General features: G+C 41.1%; 1 protein-coding gene across 1 annotated transcript in view; it reads left to right on the top strand.

Moving 5' to 3' along the window:
- Positions 1–21,666, top strand: part of pkd1b (polycystic kidney disease 1b) — a 37,139-nt gene extending 15,473 nt beyond the window's left edge. Inside the window, exons 21-42 of the mRNA XM_078163380.1 lie at positions 3,769–3,922; positions 4,014–4,269; positions 4,410–4,605; positions 4,733–4,900; positions 5,842–5,982; positions 6,087–6,297; positions 6,670–6,793; positions 8,049–8,192; positions 8,287–8,716; positions 9,703–9,817; positions 9,898–10,112; positions 10,366–10,568; positions 10,653–10,850; positions 10,943–11,097; positions 13,810–14,010; positions 14,448–14,622; positions 15,176–15,358; positions 15,456–15,477; positions 15,868–16,010; positions 16,105–16,292; positions 18,746–18,857; positions 18,935–21,666. Of these exons, the coding sequence (XP_078019506.1) occupies positions 3,769–3,922; positions 4,014–4,269; positions 4,410–4,605; positions 4,733–4,900; positions 5,842–5,982; positions 6,087–6,297; positions 6,670–6,793; positions 8,049–8,192; positions 8,287–8,716; positions 9,703–9,817; positions 9,898–10,112; positions 10,366–10,568; positions 10,653–10,850; positions 10,943–11,097; positions 13,810–14,010; positions 14,448–14,622; positions 15,176–15,358; positions 15,456–15,477; positions 15,868–16,010; positions 16,105–16,292; positions 18,746–18,857; positions 18,935–19,825 (4,625 nt within the window). The 3' untranslated portion in view covers positions 19,826–21,666. The remainder of the gene's footprint in view (positions 1–3,768; positions 3,923–4,013; positions 4,270–4,409; positions 4,606–4,732; positions 4,901–5,841; positions 5,983–6,086; positions 6,298–6,669; positions 6,794–8,048; positions 8,193–8,286; positions 8,717–9,702; positions 9,818–9,897; positions 10,113–10,365; positions 10,569–10,652; positions 10,851–10,942; positions 11,098–13,809; positions 14,011–14,447; positions 14,623–15,175; positions 15,359–15,455; positions 15,478–15,867; positions 16,011–16,104; positions 16,293–18,745; positions 18,858–18,934) is intronic.
- Positions 21,667–22,835: the final 1,169 nt, after the last annotated feature.

Raw genomic sequence — 22,835 nt, 5'->3', positions numbered from 1 at the left:
GGCACTTTAGTGCGTATTTTGGCTCCCAGGAGGGCACTTTAGCGTGCATTTTGGCTCCCAGGAGGGCACTTTAGCGTGCATTTTGGCTCCCAGGGGGCACTTTAGCACGCATTTTGGCTCCCAGGAGGGCACTTTAGCGCCTATTTTGGCTCTCAGGAGGGCACTTTAGCACGCATTTGGCTCCCAGCAGAGCACTTTAGCACGCATTTGGCTCCCAGGAGGGCACTTTAGCGCGCATTTTGGCTCCCAGGAGGGCACTTTAGCACGCATTTGACTCCCAGCAGAGCACTTTAGCACGCATTTGGCTCCCAGGAGGGCACTTTAGCGAGCGTTTTTCCACCCCCACCCCCCCATGCACACCACTGCTCATGACCTAAGTTCTTGGGGGGGTTTTTAGAAAACTGAGGCATTACTGTCTGCCGTTGTGTCTATTATTTGGTTTTATGCCCCATAACTTTACTGGTTTGGTTAAGTTTTGCCACTCTCAAAATCCTTGTTTCCAGTGGTAGCAGAAGGATGTTTTAATAACCCACAGCACACTACCTGTCCAGCCCCAAACACCAGGCAGACAAAGTTAGCGGCTAATTAGAGGGTATATAAAGTGAAGCATCTCACAAAGATCCGGATATTTCAGGAGTTGGTGGAGAAGAAAAAAAGAGCTCAAAGGACAGTGAATACTGGACATAACATTCACAGCTTCAAATGAATGCAAAAGCTGCTCAGTTGTCTTCTTGCTGTGTAAGTAGGCACCCATTGCCTGACACATTTGACTTAAAGGGATAGTGCACCCAAAAATGAAAATTCAGCCATTATCTACTCACCCATATGCCGACGGAGGCTCAAGTGAAGTTTTAGAGTCCTCACATCCCTTGCAGAGATCGGCGGGGGGAGCAGCTAGCACACCTTATGGCTGACGGTGCCCCAGACTAACGTCCAAGAAACCACAAATTATCTCCAACGTGCTCATCCGTAGTGATCCAAGTGTCCTGAAGCCCCGACATAAAAAGTTGTTTTTCGAAAAACGTAATTTGAACTCTGTTTTTAGCCTCACTGTAGCCTGTAGCTCTGATTGTTTCTCTGTGCTCCGCGTTCACGTGTGCGCGCCTGCGCGAGACCAGTGAAAGCATGAGCTTTGCTTACCCGTGTTTACATCACGTGACACGTGCACCGCAGGGAGAGACAACAGTAACCACAGTAGCTAAAAGATAATTTGCACTACGGCCTTTTAGCATAGGACAGCCCAACATGTCTGTAGACTTTGAAACTGAGGAGGAACAGCATTTCTTTGTTGAGCTGTATTTCTTTGAGCCCGAGCATACGGATGGAACTCAGGCTACTGGATGAAGCAGCCGCTGGAGCTCATGAGCCTAACCCTCAGCCAGCCACAGAATACTGGAGTCGAGCACTGGAAACCTGGTGGTGTAATTGTTTCAAATGCAAAGCAATGCCAACGGATGAGGAAAGTCTTTGCTGCTCAGACTGGGAATTGGCGATGCCTGCACTTGAGAATCTGGACATCAGTACTGACGAGAGTGTTGCTCTTCAGAGACCGTGCATCACCAATCACCCTGAGTGCGCACACGTGAGTGCGGAGCACAGAGAAGCAGTCAGAGCTACAGGCTACAGTGAGGCTAAAAACAGAGTTCATATGACGTTTTTCCAAACAACTTTTTATGTTGGGGCTTCAGGACACTTGGATCACTACAGATGAGCATGTTGGAGATATTTTGTGGTTTCAATTTTGTGTTCTTGGACGTTAGTCTGGGGCGCCGTCTGCCATTAGGTGTGCTAGCCGCTCCCCCCGCCGATCTCTGCAAGGGATGTGAGGACTCTAAAACTTCACCAGGGCCTCCGTCGGCATATGGGTGAGTAGATAATGGCTGAATTTTCATTTTTTGGGTGCACTATCCCTTTAACAAATCAATGACTTATGTCAGTGAGTGTTCTACTGCCCCCACGTGGCCAATGAATGCTGCAGCAGAATTTCACTGTTTTTCTTTTTGTTTCATTTTTTGTTTTGGTTGTTGTTTTGTTTTTGTGATTTTAACATATGTGACAATATTTCTATTATTCAGTATTCTTTTAGCTCTGTTTTTGGTCTCTCTTAACTAAAAAATATCTGGCGCTTCAAGATGCTAAATGCTTTGCTACGTTCACCAACTAGTCAGTAACTATCTGTCTGCTGTTTGGTGCTGCGCAGCTAGTGTTTAGTCTATTTTTTCTTTACTTTTTCCCTGAAACAGCTGCCTAATGCAGCCAAATACAATGCAATGAGGGTGCTGAGAGTGAACCAAAACAGTCAAGTTGCTGGCTGGACTGCTAAACAATAAGCTGAAACTCACTAAAAAACTTTGATAGGTGTGAGGTGAGCCTGATGTTGTTCCCTGTAGCTCATCATGAGTTACCAGTTTTCATACAGTCATATGATATATTATTTTTAATGGATCACTGTTGCTTTTAGTTTAATTTAAAGAAAAAAAAAAAGCTGGTCACAACGGAAACTTACTACCACTGGAGGGCAGTAAATGTCATACATTTTAAGAATCAATTTAGAATAAAAATATATCAGCTTGTAAACTGTCTTTTTAATAAACATAACAAGAATTCCAACCACATTGCCAGAAACAATGTTGCCATTTTAAGTTTCTGCAAACCACAGATACATTTGGACATTATTATGTGGCAGATATGTTGAAACTACATTTCAACATTGCTGTGTTTAACATGTGGTTCAGTTTGTAGAAAAAAAAACACTTGGTTATGGTTAGGAATGGATCATGTTTTGATTAAAAAACACCTGGTTTTGGGGGCACAAACAGGGGGGCACCTGGCAGAAAAAACAGGAATGTCTTTGTAAAAACACCCTTTTTATTCCCAGCAGGAAACACAACAATGATTCTGTAAATAACTAATAACTTTTCTTAGCACTATCCTGGCTAGAAAAGCAGTGATGCTTCAATAAAAAACAACCACTTTTCATGGCATTATCCTGGCAGGAAATGCAGTGATGTTTCTGTAAATAACAACTGCTTTACTTGGCACTATCCAGGCAGGAAACACAGCAATGTTGCTGTAAAAAAACAGTTGCTGTTTGTGCCGCTATGCCAGCAGGAAACGCAGTGAGGTTTCTGTAAAAAAAACAGCCTCTTTTCATGGCACTGTCATGGCTGGAAAAGCAGTAGTGGGTTGCTACAAAGCACTCACGCTTGGCGCCTAAAAAGCCACTACAAACACAACAATGACTCTAAATCACAATCGGTCTCAAACAGTGGTCTGCAGCTTGGCAGGTGTCTCACTTTGTCAAACCATCTACCATCCCCTCCACCTCCCGATAATACAGTCAACTCATATACTATGTCATGTTAGAATAACTGATATAACATGTATGAAATGTACAAATGTATTTGTGGTTTCCAGAAACTTACATTCCAACATTTTCTTCTGGCAATTAGGTTGAGAGTTGAGTTTAAAATATTTTAGTGCAGTCCCTTACCTCATCTTAAACAAGGTAATAACCAACAGACTTAATGTATGAATTCATTTTCGTGACTGAATGTCAGTGGCTGTGGCAGTTTCTTGGAAGATGTGGTATACACATGACATTTCAGGATGTCTGAAATCATCTGTTAAGCAATGAGAGGGAACTATCTTTAATGTCGATCATGCAGCGCCTACATGATTATTAATTAACCTTACTGTATATCTGTGAGTTCATGCATGAATTATAAATTAGGAAGGCTGTTTTCAAACTGCATTATGCATATCTAGGAGCTACTCCAGTGAGTCTGGGACATGTCAAGATAGAAGTGAGTTCTACGGTGCCAGGGACTAATGCATCCCAGGATTCCCTAGTGAGAGAGTGGGCTCTCACCCTCTCTGCTCCGACCACCTCCACAGAGGAAACCACATTTCTGTCTCCACTGTGAGTCACGCTCTTTTCTGTAACTCAGTGCTCTGTCCGACTGCTCATTTAGCTGAGTAAAGAAGAATGACTGAATTTTCTTCCTCGACAGTTTGGACGGGACAGATAAACCTCTCTCCGTCAACCTGACCTCGTCTTTGGTCGACGGCGGTCCTGTCCATGTGTCGGTGTGTGTGTTCAGCTCTCTGTGCCAGTACTACAGTGTGAAGGAGAGGCGTTGGAGCAGTGAGGGACTACAGCCACTGGAGGGCAGCACACTCCATGCAGCACATTGTCTCACCCAGCACCTCACCATGTTTGGGGCCAGTTTGTTTGTTCACCCTGGGGTCGTTGTTCTGTTGCCACCGGTATGTGAGAACACAAAGAATTACATCTGTTATTTTGTGCATATATTCTGAATTCCCCAAATGCAAAGTCAGGATTAGTGAGAGGATAGTCATCAACAGGCTTTTACCCCTCTGCCTTCATCTGTGTCTTATCTGTGCAGCCAGGCGGTCCCATGCGTAACATGGTGGTGGGGATTGTGTGTGCTGTCCTGGTTCTGATTCACCTGCTGGTGGGACTCATTGCCCATAAACTGGACCATTTGGACAGCTTAAGACTGAGCCAGGTCCCTCTGTGTGGCAGACCAGGGCTGTACCACTACAGAGTGCTGGTCAAGACCGGCTGGAGGCGGGGAGCAGGTCAGCCAAGGACAAGTCAATACCATGTAGAAATGAAAAATGAAGACAAAAATATAAGTAATGAAAGCATTTTCATGTTTGAATTTATGAAATTATATATGATGGAAATGATTAATGTGCCCATCAGGTACCACAGCACATGTTGGCATCAGCCTGTATGGAGTGAACAAGAGTGGCTCTCGCCATCTGCAGAGGGATGGAGCATTTCAGCGTGGTAGTCTGGACCAGTTTCACCTGGAGACGGATGAAAACCTGGGAGAAGTTTGGAAAATTCGAATCTGGCATGATAACACAGGTGCATGGGAATATATAAATAAATAATTGGTTTTGTTTCAACTCTTTTTTTTTTACCACATAATCTCCTATGGGATCAATACCAAATACAATCAATTAATGTAGGACATTTTTAGAGTAACATTTTGAGTCAGTCCCAAATCTTTGGTTAATTTTTCCAAATAAAGATAAAATTTTAAAGAGGCGGTTCACCGTAAAACCAAAAATACATATTTTTCCTCTTACCTGTGATGCTCTCCATCAATCTAGATTGTTTTGGTGTGAGTTGCCAATTGTTGGAGATATCAGCTGTAGAGATATCTGCCTTCTCTCCAATATAAGGGAACTCAATGGCACTCGGCTTGTGGTGCTCAAAGCACCTCAACAGCAATGTCTCTTTCCAGATATCATGATCTGGTTACCCAAGATAATCCACAGATCTTGTTGTGAGCAGTTTCATGTAGGAACTATTTTCTTTCCACTGAAATTCACCCACTAACTATATCACCATACAGAAGGAAGCATGCATCTACTGCTAGCTCACCTAGCACCACCGAGCTAGCTTACATTACAGGTCAGCTACATCTTGTGGTGTCACAAGCACGAGCCTCTCATCCATGAGTAGATGCACTCTTCCTTCTAAGCGATGATATGGGTGTAGTTTGGTAGAAAGACAAAAGATTCTAAATGAACTGCTCACAACAAGGTCTGTGGATTTTCTTGAGCAACCAGATCATGATTTCTGGAAAGAGACATTGCTGTTGAGTTTCTCAAATGTACTTTTTTGGTGATTTGAGCACCACAAGCAGAGTGTCATCTAGTTCCACTATATTGGAGAGAGGGCAGACATCTCTACAGCTTGTATCTCCAATGCTCAGCAACTCACACCAAAACAATCTAGATTGATGAATAGCACTATGTTCTGGATGTAAATGTAGATGAGTATCTTATATGTAAATGTAGGTCTGGACCCATCCTGGTACGTTCAGCATGTGGTGGTTTGGGACCCTCAGACAGACCACATGTTCTTCTTCCTGCTTGAGGACTGGCTCTCTGTGGAGAATCACAAGAACGGCTCAGTGGAGAAGGAAGTTCTTGCTTCATGTAAGTTCATACACTTACTTTCAACTGTCAGCGTACTTCATGCACACTCACTTTTTGTTGTTAATGAATTAGCTGTGAGGTGTGTTTTTCTGACAACTCTCCAGGTCCAGAGGAACTTTCTCTGTTCCGACGGGTCTTCACCTCCCAGCTGACGTTTGGGATGGTTGAGCACCACCTGTGGCTGTCGCTGTGGCAACGCCCTGCTCACAGCCGTTTCACCAGGGGTCAGAGGGTTACATGCAGTGCTCTCATGTTGCACCTCTACCTGGCACTGGGGGCTCTGTGGTATGGAGCTGTTGGCACAGAGGGGCACAGGTAGGGTGGATTATAGGCCCAAATCATTTCATGATAATGAAAAAAATACTGCAGCAATAGTCAGAAAATGTAGAAATTGTGAAATTACTGCATTTTTGAGTGTTTTTTTGTGTGTGTGTTTTTTCTCCAAATGATTCAATAACATTTCAATAAAGATAGAGTCCTTTTAATTACTTATTTATTAAAAATGAAATACTGGTTAAGGTAATATAATATCAATAATACAATGTGGTGTTTTATTTTGTGCTCTTTTTGTTATTGTTTCAGTCATTTCATCGTATTAAATTTGAGATTTTCCAGATATAAACCAGTCTGTCAGTACGTTCTGAAGAGTTGACAGGATTAAATTGATTTGTGTGTCTTTGCCACAAGTGGACCAATCTCAGCGCAGCTGCTGGTTAACGTGGAGGCGGTTGCCGTAGGAATGACTGTTGCGTTACTGGTGTTTCCTCTCCAGTGTTTACTTTGTTTCCTCTTCAGAAAAGCTCACAGTCAGGTAACTTAAAACAACTTAAAGCTACTTTATTTTCATTATACTGCTGACAGAAACCCTGTCCCCATATAACTCAAATCAGTTTCATATGACACATTGACATGTTGATGTATTATTTAAAGGAATACTTCACTTCCAAATGACTGCTTGTATATTAGTTACTCAGCCCATGTTATGTTGACATGTGAAGAAGAGTTTGTTTTTCTTACATGCCTCTATGGTGAATGAAGAATCTAAAAATGGAGAAAATTCTCAATGAATTAAAGTCATAAGGGTCCGTGTTTAACAACAGCAAAACTATATGAAACATTCTTTTACAAAGTCTGACATAACTTGTGCAGTATAATCCAAGTCTCACTTATCTAGTTGTATCCTCAGTACTTCCCACAGAAAGCCATTTCCGACATCAAAGTGTATGGAGAGTAAGATGTAATCTAAGCTCTCTTCAAAGCCAGACTTCATTGACAAAAACAGTAATTTTACCTCACCAAACACAGGAGCTTCTGGTCTACCACTGCCTCGACCCATCAGTTTGCTTGTCTTATTGTGTGACTTTGGCTTAGTTTTGATTCAGCAAAGTAACACAATAACACAATCAAACTAACTGATCAAGGCAGTGTTAGACCAGCAGCTTCCATGTTCAGTGAGGTAAAATTACTGTTTTTGTCAGTGTAGTCTGACTGTGAGAGAGCATAGATGAGTTTCACTTTATGTTCAAATTCCTGTTGGAAAGGTCTTGCTGTGTGGGAAGTACTGAGCATACGACTAGATAAATGAGACTTGTACAGACAAGTTGTGTGACACTTTGTAACAGATGTTTTGATATGATTTTGATGTTGTTAAACATGGACCTCTATGACATAATTCATCAAAAGAATTTCTCAATTTTTGAATTCTTTGTTCACCATTGAGGCCTGCACGAGAATTGAAGTTTTCTTCATGAATTTACCATAACATGGAGTGTGTAATTGATATGTAGATGGTCATTTTGGGATTTGAAATATTCCTTTGAAAGGGTGTGCAGATGGAGTTTTAAGAGGGTTTGTTCTTGTCTGCTCTTACGCGTGCCTCCAGTGTGCTGCTGATTAGAGGTCATTACAGTGATTTGTTAGATGTGCCTCCAAGCTTTATTTGCCGAACAGTCTAATCTCAATGTGGAAACAATAACAATGAGAGTTTCCACCTTTGTGCGAATGTACACTCAGAAATGTTCAGGCACCAGTTTACCTCTGTGTGTGTGTTTGTGTGTGTAACCCAGGTAACCGTGGACATGTCAGTTCCTCCCTCTCCTGTTTGTCACTCTGTGGAGATGGACGTCTACCTCGGCCAATCTGAGTTCTCCGGCCCTTCCTTCCTGTCTCTCCCAGACTCCTCCGGACCAGTCCGGGACAGTCCCTCATCTGTGAGCACACACACACTTACACATACACATGCACGCACACAAACCATTAATTACTTTTCTTCTTAATTGCTAAATGTTCCTCTGGTTTCTGCAGTTACTGGACAGCAAAGCGTTTGACTCCAGTATTCTGGACTTTTGGGCTGCGTCTGGCTTGGCACCCAAGACAGACAGACCATATCAAGAGGGGGGCATAGGGACATGGCCATCCTGTGACAGCCTCCTCAATCTACCTGTAGGCCTCACCAAGACAACTCCAGCCCCCAACCTCTGCAAGGCTTCTCCTACTCTGGGCCCTACCCGCCAGCTGAGGAGAAAAAAGGCTCTGATGCAGCTTCGCCTGACCTCACCCTCCTCCACTGACTCACCCTCTGCTCTTTCCTCTCCCTTTTGCACCTATCCCCTTTCAAGAGACATTTCCAGTTCTCATCAGTCCTCTGCTTCCCTTGACAAAATGGTCTCCACCATGAACACCAACTTAGTGCAAGCTAATAAGCACAATCTGACTACGCTCCTGACTCTGTCTGGTGAGAAACTGATGGCATTAACTCAGAAATACTTAATTTATAAATCATGTAGATAGGGCTACATGATATCCAAAAATTATTTCAACAGGTGCAATTTTAGTGGGAACGGCCATTTGAGTTTTCTTTTCAATGACAAAAATACACTCTGTACCAAACAAGCATGTTCCCTTATGTCTGAGATATAACTTGTAGGCCAGGGCATCTCTGTAGCACCACTATGCTTCATTCAGTAATTGATGTTGTGACACATTTTATCATTATCAAAAAAAAATTGCAGCTCTTGCAATTTGGATATTGCACTTAGTCATATGACGATTTGATTTGATTAATTGTGCAGCCCTACATGTAGGCTATCTGAAAGTCTTTTGTCCCCAGCCATGAATTTCTATGTTGTCATGTCACAGTGAGTAGTGTATGGTTTCATCGAAACACAATAATCACCTGAAGCAGAAGTAGGTTTGACGAAAATGTACTGAAATTACAGCACTGCAATGCAAAAGACAAAATCCCACATTGCATACAACTAATAACAGTCTAACAGTAGAGTGGATCCTTAGAAATATGGATAGATACAGTGTGTTAAAGGATTACTGCACCCCCCAATGATCATTTGTAAGTCACTTACTCACCCAGTGTTACACTGAACGTGTGAGGAAAACTGAATGAAGAATCCAAAAATGTGTTTGGGAATAATTGAATGTAGGACTTGATAAATGAGACTTGGATTATACTGCACGAGTTATGTGACAGTTTGGAAACAGATGTTTTGATAAAGTTTTCCTGTTGTTTAACACAAACCACTACACTTCGTCAAGAATTTTCTTGGTTTTTGGATTCTTCGTTCAGCATGGATCATTCATCAGTTTTCTCTCTAAATTCAGGAAAACATGGGGTGAGTAATTGATGGTCATGGTCAGAAATGGTCATTTGGATGATGAAATATTCCTTTTACTTGTCTGATTGTGTTTTTTTGTGCTCAACACCAGAGGAGGATCTGCTGATGTCTATAGCATCAGCAGCAGAGGACACAGCAGATATAACTAACAGCAACTCAGACAGCGGCCGGGATTCCCCTCGAATCACCTCCTCGCTCTCAACCACGTAAGGATCACATCTGTAAACTATGCGCAAGCAATTTCATGCAGCTCTGTGTTGCTTGTAATATTCTATTTTACTTTTAGCCGGAGCACCTCCTGCAGCAGCTGGTCAGAGCAGAGTGTGGAGAAGTCTCTGTACGGTGCAGAGATCCACAGGCTCGATCCACAGTCCTGTCCTTCCCTGTATGGGACAAGACTCTACAAGTGTCCGTCTGTGCTTTCTGTAGACTCTGTGGCCAGCACCTTCCTGCCGACCCCTTCTCCTGACTCCACACGCTCCTCCTCCACCACACGCATAGGTACCAAACCAGTGGTTCTCAACTTTTATGTCACATGCAACCCCATTTTACAGCCCATTTGGATGAACACTGCAATCTTTTCCATGTGTTCCCCTGGCAACTGCATAATAAGTAACCCCCATTTGGGAACCACTGTACTAGACTATGGGATAGAAACACTCAGTGAATAACCAATCAGTATCTTTTTATTCTTATCTGGTGATCTGGTGTGAACAGTGTTTGAGATATCTGTTGTTCTATTCCCCTAACCCAGGCGTTGCTCGAGGTCAGCCCAGCTGGCTGCTCCCTCCCTGGGCACTGTGTGTGATTTACCCCCTGGTGGCTGTGCTGCTAGGGGCATGCCTGGCCGTGGTGGGACTCTACGGCAGCTTCCTGTCCAGAACAGTAGTCCTCATGTGGCTGGTATCAGCTCTCTCTGCTTTTCTAACCTCTGCTCTGCTGCTGGAACCTCTCAAGGTTAGCTCAAACAGGTCATCTAATTAACTCTTCGATCTTTGGTGGATAATTCCTTTCAGCTAAATTTCTGCCTTCCCTGCTCAGGTGTGTGTGCAGGCCTTGATCTGCACGGCACTGTGGAGGCCTGTGGATCCAGAGGTGGAGGACCAGCTGGTTCAGGAGACCACTGTGGTGAGGGGATTCGGAGAGCATGGCGGGAAGGTCCGGCCGCCGTGTGGCTACGGGCTGCTGCAGGCTAAAGAGGAGGCCCGCAAAGTCCGAGCACTACGTTCACTAATGAGGGTAAGAATAAAACACAACTTTCAAATTAAGTGAAAATTTGTCTCCAGAAGAATCAAGCTTTTTGTTTAATATCCTCTGCATGTTTTCTATAGCACTGTGTCTGCCAGCTGTTATTTCTGTTGCTGGTGCTGATGGTGAACTACCAGGACAGCGTAGAGCAGAGGCAAGGCAGGCTGCTGCACTCCACTGTCAGGCGCCATCTTCATAGAGCACCCTTGGGAGTCCCTAACCTCACCTCACTCAGCGGGTAAGGCCAACATTCAGCATACCATACCGTAGAAAACCTTGACAACAGGACTCTGCTTCCTCTACTAGACATATTAAGACGACATGCTTTGATGAAGGAGGCTTTCACATCAAGGACCTGGGCCCAGATCTGGGAACACTTCACTCCAAAGTCTAGTTTGTTTGATTAGCTTCAACACTGTGTATCATATCCAAGCTCAGTTTGATGATCTGTGCCCAGGTCCATTTGAAAAGGTGATATTGAGTACGGTTCATGTGTACTCAGATACTGCTCACATTAGATGTAAATACCAACTTACCAAAAGTCGACTATTAATTAACACAAGTAGCAGCCGGTGAGTAGATTTGCAAATGCATTTCTCAATGCCACCGATCTTCTCTGAAATCTGCATATGAAAGTAGGAAGGCAGGTGAGAGGGTCGTTCTTGACATTATCTCTAAAATATAACAAACTAGTCCATACCCATTGAGTGCACAGTTGCCCACGTACAGTTTCACATGGTGTGTGTTTGGGATACAGGTCATAGGAAATTGCAGATTAGATAGTCAACTGAACCCATTAAGAAGAGCAATGTATTCAGACAGAGTTGTTGTGAATTTGATAGTACGATTGCTTTATTGAAAGTACAGTAGAACCATTGCCAATAGTGGGATAGTTAGTGGGTGTCCATTAGTAGTTGAGGTAGCACGTTGAAAGGCAGATAGTTAAAGTGTTTATATGTTGTATTGACTTAAAAGTGGGGCGCACTGGTAGTTCAAAGCAGTGTTGCAGCGGTGGGAGTTGGAATCTGGCCTTCGTTTTTTGCTGCATGTCTTCCTTGCTCTCGCTCTCCCATCCTTCCTGTCATGCTTCACTGTCCTGTCAAATATAGGCAAAAAATGCCAATTCAAAAAATTCAAAATGACGGAAAATCTATGTAACCGGAAGTTATGGGTTCTTGAGGCAAATTTGCTCCTCATGAGGAGAGGCATCTCTGTGCAAAGTTTCATGTCTCTACAACATACGGGCATGAGATATGCCCATTCAAAGTTTAAAATTTCAAGTCGGTTGCTATAGCGCCCCCTTTGGCCAATTGATGTAATATTGCTTCATTCGCATCCTCCCATGACCCTCTACCACTGTGCCAAATTTCACATGGATTGACCAAGTCAGTGAGGAGAAAAATGTGGAACAAACACAAACAACTGTCACGTAGATGATGATGCAAGTGTACACAGGTACAGAGCAACTTTACTGATGTGAATGCCATCGGTGACAGAGGTGGTTGTGAACAAAAAAATAAATTAAAAAAATCAAATGTTCTCACTCACTCAGTGTATCTTTTTGAAGTGCTAGCAGGGAGGAAGATGGGTGGAATGAACTACAGTAAACCACAGTGTCTTTGATATTACTATTAGGAGTTGTCAAAGTCAGAAATTCTAAATCTGTTGCAAGGTCTAAAATGACAAGGACCTAGTACATAAAGATAATGCACCATTAAAGCTCAAAAACTTTATAACTATTGATTAGGAGTGTCACAATATACCACTGTTGGCGATAACCTGGGTATTAAAAAATGAAATATATCATGTTTATAAGGCAAGGCAAGGCAAGGCAGCTTTATTTGTATGGCACATTTTATACACCAGGGCAATTCAAAGTGCTTTACAGAGCAATGAAATATACAGCATAATAAAGGATATAAATTTACAATAAAAGAGTTTGAAAAAATATATAAAAGGTAAAATTAATCACTTAATGATTTACAGTTTTAAAAAATGAATGTTTTTAGCTTTTACTTAAAAGTGTTTGGAGTCGGGGCTTGTCTAACATCATCTGGGAGGTTATTCCAGGTTTGTGCTGCATGATAACAACATGCTGCTTCATCATGTTTTATTTAATAACAATACACATATGATAATATAGTGTAAATTATTCAGTGTCTCTCTAATTATTTCTGTTCTCACTTTGTCTCCCTATGGCATCTGGTTTTCTTTTCATTATCCATTAGGTGTAATTAAGCTTTTCGTACATTTTTATGCAGTTATGGTTACAGACCCTCTCTCCACCTCCTTATGCTTGTATTTTGAGTGGAATTCAATTGCCAAAAAAAGACAAAATGCATGAATTTGACTGATGGCATCATTCTATTTTTTTCAGTACATATCAAGGTAATATCAATCTCTTTTTTCCATGATAATCATGTAGTGAAAATCTGATATCGTGCCGGCCCTACTTCAGATATTAAACAAGCATGTGCTGCCTGATGGTTCAGATAATGGTAGATCAAGAAATATGTGGGATGGCAGAAACTATCATTTTAGCCTCTTTATGAACAAATACATCCCAAACAGAACTGCAATATGTGTATTGTAAATTATTTCATGTGCATGATGTCATCATGTATATCATTCAGTCAACTAGTGATGTCATTATAAAGTCTGTGCATATATTGGTGCACAGACTTTATAATGACATCACTATAAAGTCTGTGCATATATTGGTGCAGCCTTAATTCTGCCATGGTGACACATTAGACTCATGACCTAAAGTCCATTACTTTTTAAAGTTTAATTTTCAAAAATTAAAAAATTAAAATTGAAAATGTGTTCTGATATTGTGCATCACACATCTGTATATATATCTGCATTTTCTCTTGCACACACACACACACACACACACACACACACACACACACAGTCCCATGCTAATGTCCATTGTCTCTTCATCCAGCTGGTCAGATGCAGAGCAGTGGATCAACCACACCTTGGTGCCACACCTACACCAAAACCCAACACTGCGCCTTGTTGCATCCCCGCGGCTGCAGTACACACACGCTCTCAGTCCTCCAACAAGTGTCTTGTTAGGAAACAGCAGTGTAACCACACACCAGCTCCTAGCTGACTTGCACATGGCAGACTGGAGCAAGAAACAGTAAGTGGATTAGTTACGGCGAGGTGACTGCATCTCCAAGACATGCTGAGTGCGTATTTATTAATACCTTCATTCTTCAGTTGTTCAATCCTCTGGGAGCAGGAAAAGATGAATTATTCTTTTGAAAATAATGAGGCGTGCCAGCCTATTAAAACTTGCCAACAAACAAAACAATGCAACTTTTTTTTTTCTTTCAGGAACAAATGGAGCAATAAAATAATAATACATTATAATTTTCTCATTTAGATTACCAAACTGTTTTACATATTTTACATGGGATACTGAATCTTCTGATGGGATTTTTTGGTTCTCAGCCGTCACTTTAAGAGACATATACTTATGTGATAGTCATTAAGAAGCAAACATGTTAAAAATCTATTCAGCAAATCATGCTAGCTAATTGTGTTTTTTTCTTTTAAATCCCATTTCCATCCCAGGTGTCAGACCCTTTCTATAGACTTCACACACTACCACAGAGAGTCTGGTTTATTTGTGTGTGTGTCCATACAACTAGAGTGGGCTCAGGCACAGAGAGTCACCCCCTTTCTCTCCATCCATCCGCTCCTCATCCCTTCATCCTTCTCTGGACTGGACCTGCAGGTGGCACTCACGGTAACTAGTAACTCGAGTAACAGTAATTTTACAGGACCACAGTTATATCACAGTAATATAGGGACTTAAACCGTGACATTACAGGTTGATATAGTAATTACACCAGAGCATACTGCTTAATCACAGTATTATATGGAGTTTAACTGTGAGATTACATTGATATACAGCATTTCTACAGGACTATACAGTTAAATCACAGTAATAAATGTACATTTACTGTAAATTTACCGTTATATACAATCATTTTTAAACATAATGTTATATCACAGTAATGTATTGGGCTTTAAATGTGAGGTTACATTTAAATGTAGCCATTCTACAGGAGTGTACTGCATGTAGGCATAACTACTGTTAGATCACAGTACTCAGCTGTCATTTCACAATGATTTACTGTAAAAATGATACAGTAACTTACTGTGAAAGTAATATAACTAGTAGCCACACTGTGAACTATTAATATAGGCCTACATAAAGAAAAGAAGTTGTTCTTGATACATATTTTAAGGGATTCAAAATTCATTTTGTAATAAAATCCACATCCTTTATACTGCAGGTTGTCCTTCTCATCTCTGCTCTCCTCATACTGTTCGGAGAGCTGTGGTCTATGGCTACTGAGTGTGCCCAGTATTTGCATCAGTGCAGGCACTGGGTCCAGATTCTGCTGGCGATGTTGTCCCTGGCAACGGCTATCCTGCAATTCTGCTTCCTGTCTGAGGCCACTCTCTGTGTTTCCAAGGTAGGGAATGAAAACTGAAAACTTTTAAGATCCTTTGAGAATACCTCCGACGTGAGTGCCAATTGAACAGGCCCTTGATATATGTTAACATAAGGAGTCCATATTTGACCAATTAGTGGAAGTCTGATAGCCTGCTTTGAAAAAGTCAGTGTCAGTGCTTCACTTAATGCCTTATCCTTATATGTAAGATTAGCATATCTTGAGGGACATGCTTATAATTAAATAGAAAATGATAGCAAAAGTAAAAAAAAAAAAAAAAAAACCCGGCTACTCTATGTGTTCCTTTTACAATAACCTGTATGTGTCATTCAGCTTCGATCCCAACTAGACAGCTTCATCAACTTCCACAGTGCTGCTGTTCTGGCACAGAGGTGTTCTCAGTGTGCGGCTGTCCTGCTCACTCTACTTGTTCTAAAGGTAAATGAGAGCTCTGGTTCATCATTATACAACTCTTTACTGGTCCACAGCTTTCCCCACTCTACTAAATGTCTACACATTTCCATTTCTGTGTGTCCCAGCTGCTGGGAACCTTGAGGTTTGTGCGGAGGTGGGTGGTGTTAGGCAGAGTGCTGCAGAGAGCCTGGAGGGAGCTGTGGGCTCTGACTGTCCTGCTGCTGTTGCTGCTGCTGCTCTGCACTCACCTCGGAAACACGGTACAAAAAGAAGAGTTCAGCTGAATCAAATATTGATAAAGAAGAAGTGTATTTGATATGCCTCTGTCTTTCTTTCAGCTCTTCTCCCGTTCGGTGGAAGGTTTCTTGTCAGTACATCAGACAGGTGTCTCTGTGCTGTCCATCCTGCGTGGCCGGATGGCTCTTCAAAGACTGTGCAGGGTCCATCCAGTCCTGGGCCCTCTATATGGGCTTCTGCTGATGGGGGGAGGTGTTTGGCTCTTGGCCAGACTCTGTGGAGCTGTTCTCATCCATACATACAGGTACACAATATATATACACGATAATACCAGTAGCATGGTTGGATGGAAATGTGGGTAAAAATCCCAGCACTGCAATGTCAAAAGTTATACGTTATTAGGTGCAACCCAAACTTCCAGTGTCCATTCTTATCTAACATGACAAGTTCCTCATTTTACCAAAATCTTGGGGAGGACTTTATAGTGCAGCTCAGTAATAACATGGTAATAGTGGGGTAATAGTTCAACAATGAAGAGGTAATACCAAAGTAATATGAAGTAATTTACAGAATTAACCGGCGTTCTAATTTAATATTACCATGAAATTAAATAGAAGCAGGTAGTTAAATGTTTTGCAGCCCTGATTCATGGTAATTACACAGAAACGGAAAGTGTTTCCAGGTAGTAAGCCACAGCATTAGACTTATAACTTGTGTAGTGCCTAGAAACAAAAAGGAATGTTTGGAACATGAGGGATGATTAATTTCAGCACTGTAATATGGTAATTACAAATTCTGACATTTAATAATTTTCATGTCATTTTGAAGGTATTACAATGATAATAGCCTATAATATTATGAAAACATCAACCCAAATAACCCTGCTATAAAAAAATTAATAATAAAAAAATCAATACAAAAATATTAATATTAAATGTGTTAATACACAGTGTTAATACAAAGCTACTACATGGTTATTATTTTGATAATTACATGGTATTACTTATTATTACTTCTTTATTATCAAGCAATTACCCCACTATTACCATTTTATTATCAAGATGTAAAGTGCTACCAAATTTTGTAAGTTTATCTTGTAAATTTTACAACACTGACACATTTACAGTCTTTCCAAGCTTGACACAAAGTGTCCCTGAGCTCACACCCCCAGACAGAACCTGAGTTACACAACATTTGATCAACGTGAAGACATATTAAAAACATTAAAAATTCATGTACAAATAGATGTTTATACAGACTCTGTGAGGTACACTAATATGCTGACAATGACATTGCGAATCTGCTGATGTTTACTCTCAGTCAAACATGTAAGTATACTAACGTTTGCTAATTAGCACTGAGCACAAAGTGCAGCTGAGGCTAACAGGTATGTCATTAGTTTTGCAGAGATTTGGTCATAAACCAATTGGACAACTTAAAATATGACGTGATAATGGCGCTATGTGAAATGTTAAGAGATCACCAAAGTGATTGCAGTTCATCCTGTGGGTGAGATGAATGCCTAAACCAAATTTCATGGCAATCCATTCAATAGGTGTTCAGACATATCAATCACAACTACAAAGGTCTACCTCATGGTGGAGGTCAAGAAAATGTCAGGGGATTATCAAAAGGTCTAAGGATTAAAATCAGATGATCATAATTTTACCAATGAATATCCATCCAGTTATTATTTGTAAACCCCTTATCCTATTTAAAGTAGCGGTGGGCTGGTTGCCAGTCAGTTACAGGGCTGACACATGGAGACAGACAACACTCACATTCACACCTACAGGCGATTTTAAGTCAACTGTTAACCTAACCTGCATGTCTATGGACTGGGAGGAAGCCGTAGACCCTGGAGAAAACCCACGCTAACATGGGCAGAACATGCAACTCCACACAGAAGGGCCCAAGCTGGCCAGCAGGTTCAAACCTGGAAACACCATGCCACCCACCAATGAACATGCTGAATTGAGAGGGTGATTGCTTCTAACACCTCAAATGTTCCTTTTGCAGAGTGCTAACGAGAGGATAATACTGGGTAGGGTACAAAATGCATCAAGTAGAGCTGCATTCACACTAATATGTTTTCATTTTTACACAGCATTTTGAAATGAAAATGATCTCTGTATACACAAGCATTTTAGCACCATTTCAGATTTAATCTCCGCCCATACTTATAAACCTGGAAACACACATCACATAACCATTCACGTACACTGGGCATGCACATGCCATCGTAAACAGGAAGCAGATTCTCTACCAGAAAATATTGTGGGGAAAAAATGCGGAGGAAGAACAGCAATGGCAAAGAGTAAGTCTTTGCTTGGACCAACGACAAGTGGAACTGTTACTGAAAGTCAAGGCGGAAGAAGCCGTAGATTGGGAGTGGCTGGAAATCTTAAAGCAAATATGGCACATATTAGAGCGGTACTGGGAACAATATCTATTGCTGAAAAAAGCTGTGACAATAGGAAAGGAATACTCATACAAGGAGGATGAAATTACAAAAGGTATGTCGACCTAGCTATAATGTTTTGGCTTGATACGTAGTGACTGATAAGACCCAAGTTGGAAGTGAACGTGGGTGTCTGCATTCTCTGTTTCCATCTGTTCAGACTAAAACACAGTTTTCCAACTAAAGGGGGATTTCAAAACACCAGAATAATGTGGACACTACATGCAAATGCATCATTAATGTATTCATGTGGATTTAGCCTAAATTTCATTGCTTTCTGTTGCTGTGTCCTTAAGGTCAGAGCAGGCTGAGCTGTACCGTCCAACCATCGAACCTCAGGACTATGAGATGGTTGAGTTCTTCGTCAAGAGACTTAAGCTGTGGATGGGACTCACCAAAGCTAAAGAGGTAGGTAGGGCATTAGTTGTCCTGCAAAACTTTCAAAGTCCGTTCATGTTGCTGATTCCACACATTTTCCTCTCTAGTTCAGGCACAGGGTGAAGTTTGAAGGTATGGACATCCCTCCTTCCAGGTCCTCACAGGAATCCCGTCTCTCCACCCGATCTTCCACCCTCCCCTCTTCACGCTCTCCTTCCCTGTCCTCTTCATTTTCATCCCCCTGTCCCCTGTCCTCGGCTTTCTCAATGAGGTCTGAGGACTCATCAATGTCTGAGCCAGGGTTCGATGTCCAGCCTTACCTGGACCGTCTGCTGCCCTGCGTCAGTGCGCTGCTATCTCATTTTGATCAGGTCAATCAGATAACTGAGGATGTTCACAACCTGGAAATGAAACTAGAAGAGGCTCAGACAAGAAGGAGAAAGAGGTGGATCAGTAATGAGGACAAAGGTGTAGAAAGATTCGGAGAGTCAGCAAAGCCAAATGAACTGGAAGGAGAAGGAAGGGAAACAGGAGAAGTAAGACTCAGGAGGACAGGTCTTATTCACCCCAAGCCACGAGTCTCCCTTCCGTCCTCATTCTCTTTCACTCCTGCCACACTTCACTCCCCTGCTGCATCAGTCTGCATCTTTCCCCGTACACGTAGCACCAACTCTGAGTCTGACTCAGCATCATTCCAGCCTCAGGCATCTAGTGAAAACCATACTTCTGAAACCGCCAAGTTTGCATCTGGAATTGGTGGTTTGTATCCTCCTGGATATGACGGGTTTCCCAGGAGAAGAGCCTGGCATTCTGGGAGCTCTCATTCAGCTGATGCAGCTCAGAGGATCTTCCAGGCCCAAGGTAGAGATGCTCCATGTGGCAAAGGAGTAGAATATCTAGCATTCACTAACACCAGACCCAGAAGTGAAGAAGGGGTAAGGTGGCAAATCAGTGACGGGGTCCCTGTGAAGAGGAAGGCTTGGACTGAGCAAGATTGACCATGTGCTGACACTGAGAGTGAACTTAGTTGACAGATATGTATCTGATCGGATCTCTCTAGTGGTTTGCATCTACAAAGTCTTGGACTGTATTTGTTGCTGCTTTGGAGCTGCATAATGAAACACTGGTTTGAGGATTTCATTGTTTGCTAGCAGGTGCTATTTAGGTAGTAATAAAAGCCCTCTGATTTTGCACATGAAGATCAATTTACTTGTCTTGGTAGTCAGAGGGGAGGACTTGAGTCACATGACTTGTCAAAAATTGGATATCTTCAGACTTGACAAAGTCAAAAAAGACTTGCAACTTGCCTTGGACTTTAACACCAGCGACCTGTGACTTCACCTGGACATGAGCTCTTTGACTAGGAAATACTTGATTTCTTCCTCTAACCCCAAAGATTAAAAAGTTTGTTATTTACAAAGAGGGACACAAATCAATTAATTTCAATTCATTTCCTGCAGGAGAGAACCTTGAAGGACTAATGTTACATGACAAAGCACCATTTGGAAAAAATTATACCAAAAATAATTTTGTTTGGGTATGAAAACTATGTGGTGGTCCAAAAAAACAAAAACAAATTGCAATATGCAAAACATGCAAATTACAGATGTAGACACAACTTGTTTTAACAAATAAATACAAAAAGCATTAAAAAGCATACATGATTTCTGTGAATTAACATTACGCTGTTGTTCAATTAGCATTACATTTGGTGAAGAGTGCATTACAGTATAACTAGTTTAGGACTCAAAAGTCAAAGTTTAGGACTTGGGACTTGACTTCAGACTTGTCAGTCTTGACTTGGGACTTGACTTTGGATATGAGTGCCAAGACTTGAGACTTACTTTTGACTTGCAAAACACTGACTTGGTCCCATCTCTGTAAGGAGTAAAACTCAGCCTCAAATAGTTGCATATTGTCAGCAGTGGTTCTGATAACCCCAGACCCCAGAGTATGTCATTGGGGGTATCTCTGCTTGGGTTTAAGACCACTAATTTTTTTCTGTTTAGTTGGCATCTAGGAGTGAGGAAGTGTAAAAGACGTGGGCATTTACCAATCAGAGTGAGTCAACTTAAAAAAAAAATGCAATTGCTGCTTGACCTATATCAGGACTTCAGATCAGGATATCTTGGACTCTGCTGCAGTGATTGTGACCATTTTGGCAGGTCCAAAAACTTTATGAGGGTACAATACTAAAATGCTGGAGTACCATGAAAGATATTCCTCCATACACTGCAACCAATTCTGGGCTTACCATTGTCACCAGTTATGGACTGAAACTGTTCCTCCAGTGCTATTTCTGAGACAGCTATAAAATCTTCCAGTCTTCTGAAGAAAAACAACCTGGAAGCTTTTAGTTGGAGTGATAAAATTTTCAAATTTGAATTAGTCTCTATTTCATATAAAGAGATTTTAGCACCCTACACTTGCACATACTGTAAGACATTTATTGAATGAATTCATCAAACTTACGTTCCCTTCTGGCCTCCATTAGAGTTTTTATAAATGTTCTATGTGCAGGACTTTCCTTTGTTACAAAATAATTGATTCCTATCCAGTGCGCACACTTAGAAATAATGGATGTATAAGTCATTTTTCAAAACCCAGTAATTATTTAAGCCTGTTGACCATTCACGCTGTAAGTGAAGAAGGAGAGAACGGGGAGTAATTAATGTAATATTTGGAAAAAATTGAACTTTCACTGCTTCTTTGTACATAGTATTGTTCCTCACAATGTTGCATACCTGTAAATGCAGTTATATGCTGATATACTTTTAAAAGAGACTTTGGATATTTTAATCCACAGGCAAATAAAGACAAGTGACCTTATGGTCTGAAACTGGGTGTGTTTCATTTCCTCAAACATTTTATTTATACCAGGAAAACGGTAATCTACTATAACAGTACTGTGAATTAATGTGTTTAGTTTAAATAGTAACACCGCTCAATGAATGGTTTATCAGCAGTAATTCATATGATTACTTATCTAAAGGAAAAGACCTTGATATTGGAGTAAACAGTGATAACATAGCAGCAAACACTGTTACTACTGGGAACCTCTTGCTAAGGTGACTGATTGTGCTGTTCAAAGTCTAAGGTTTTGAGGAGGATGCAGGGGACATGTCTCCCTCAATATTAAGAACATGCACATATGCCACCATCCCCTGATAATAACATTAAAGTAGTGGAGGACATTTACTTTAACAAAATTAAAGACATTGCCACCTTAAATGGATGCAGAGAAGGCACAAGTTGATGCATGAAAATTCCCCAAAATGCAGGAAGTTAAGTTTAAAATTTCCCGGGGGAGGACCTCAAACCCCTTATTTTATAGTTGTCCTACCACCCAATGTTGAAACAAAACCTACACCTTTGTAGATCTTTGCCATTTTAAAATGAAATGACATTAAATGTGTGAGATGTTTGACATGAATGTACACGGACAATGCAATCAAATTTAGATGATATGCAGTTTTTGTTTTTTCCTCTGTCATAATAATGATAATAATAATAATAATAATAATAAACTTTACTTATAAAGCACCTTTCATACAGGGAGGTGTAGCTCAAAGTGCTTTACAACAAAATAAAAACAGACAAGTACAATTAAAAAAAAAAAGACAAGTGCAAATCCTACACAGTGAAACCAAGATCAATATCATATGTAAAAGATAAAAGTAAAACAGCAGAATGCATGGAAGCAGATAAAAAATGTGAAGGATAGGGATAAAAACCAGGGAATAGTGACAGTCAGTTGAAAGCAATGTTGAATAAATAAGTTTTCAATTGTCGTTTGAAAATGTTCACAGAGCTTGTATCTCTTATATCCTTGGGTAGTGAGTTCCATAATTTTGGTGCATAGTTAAAAAAAAGGCTGAGCTGCCAATTTTCTTATTAGAGTAGTTTGTATTTAAAAAGCTGGCAGCAGACAATCTAAGAGGCCGACAAGGATTATAAAACAACAAAGAATTAGTAATGTAGGCTGGTCCCAACCCATTAAGAGCCTTA

Source organism: Epinephelus lanceolatus, chromosome 21 (genome assembly GCF_041903045.1).
Source record: "Epinephelus lanceolatus isolate andai-2023 chromosome 21, ASM4190304v1, whole genome shotgun sequence".
NCBI classification, from domain to species: Eukaryota; Metazoa; Chordata; class Actinopteri; order Perciformes; family Serranidae; genus Epinephelus; species Epinephelus lanceolatus.
This window is presented reverse-complemented; position numbering and strand designations above follow the sequence as displayed.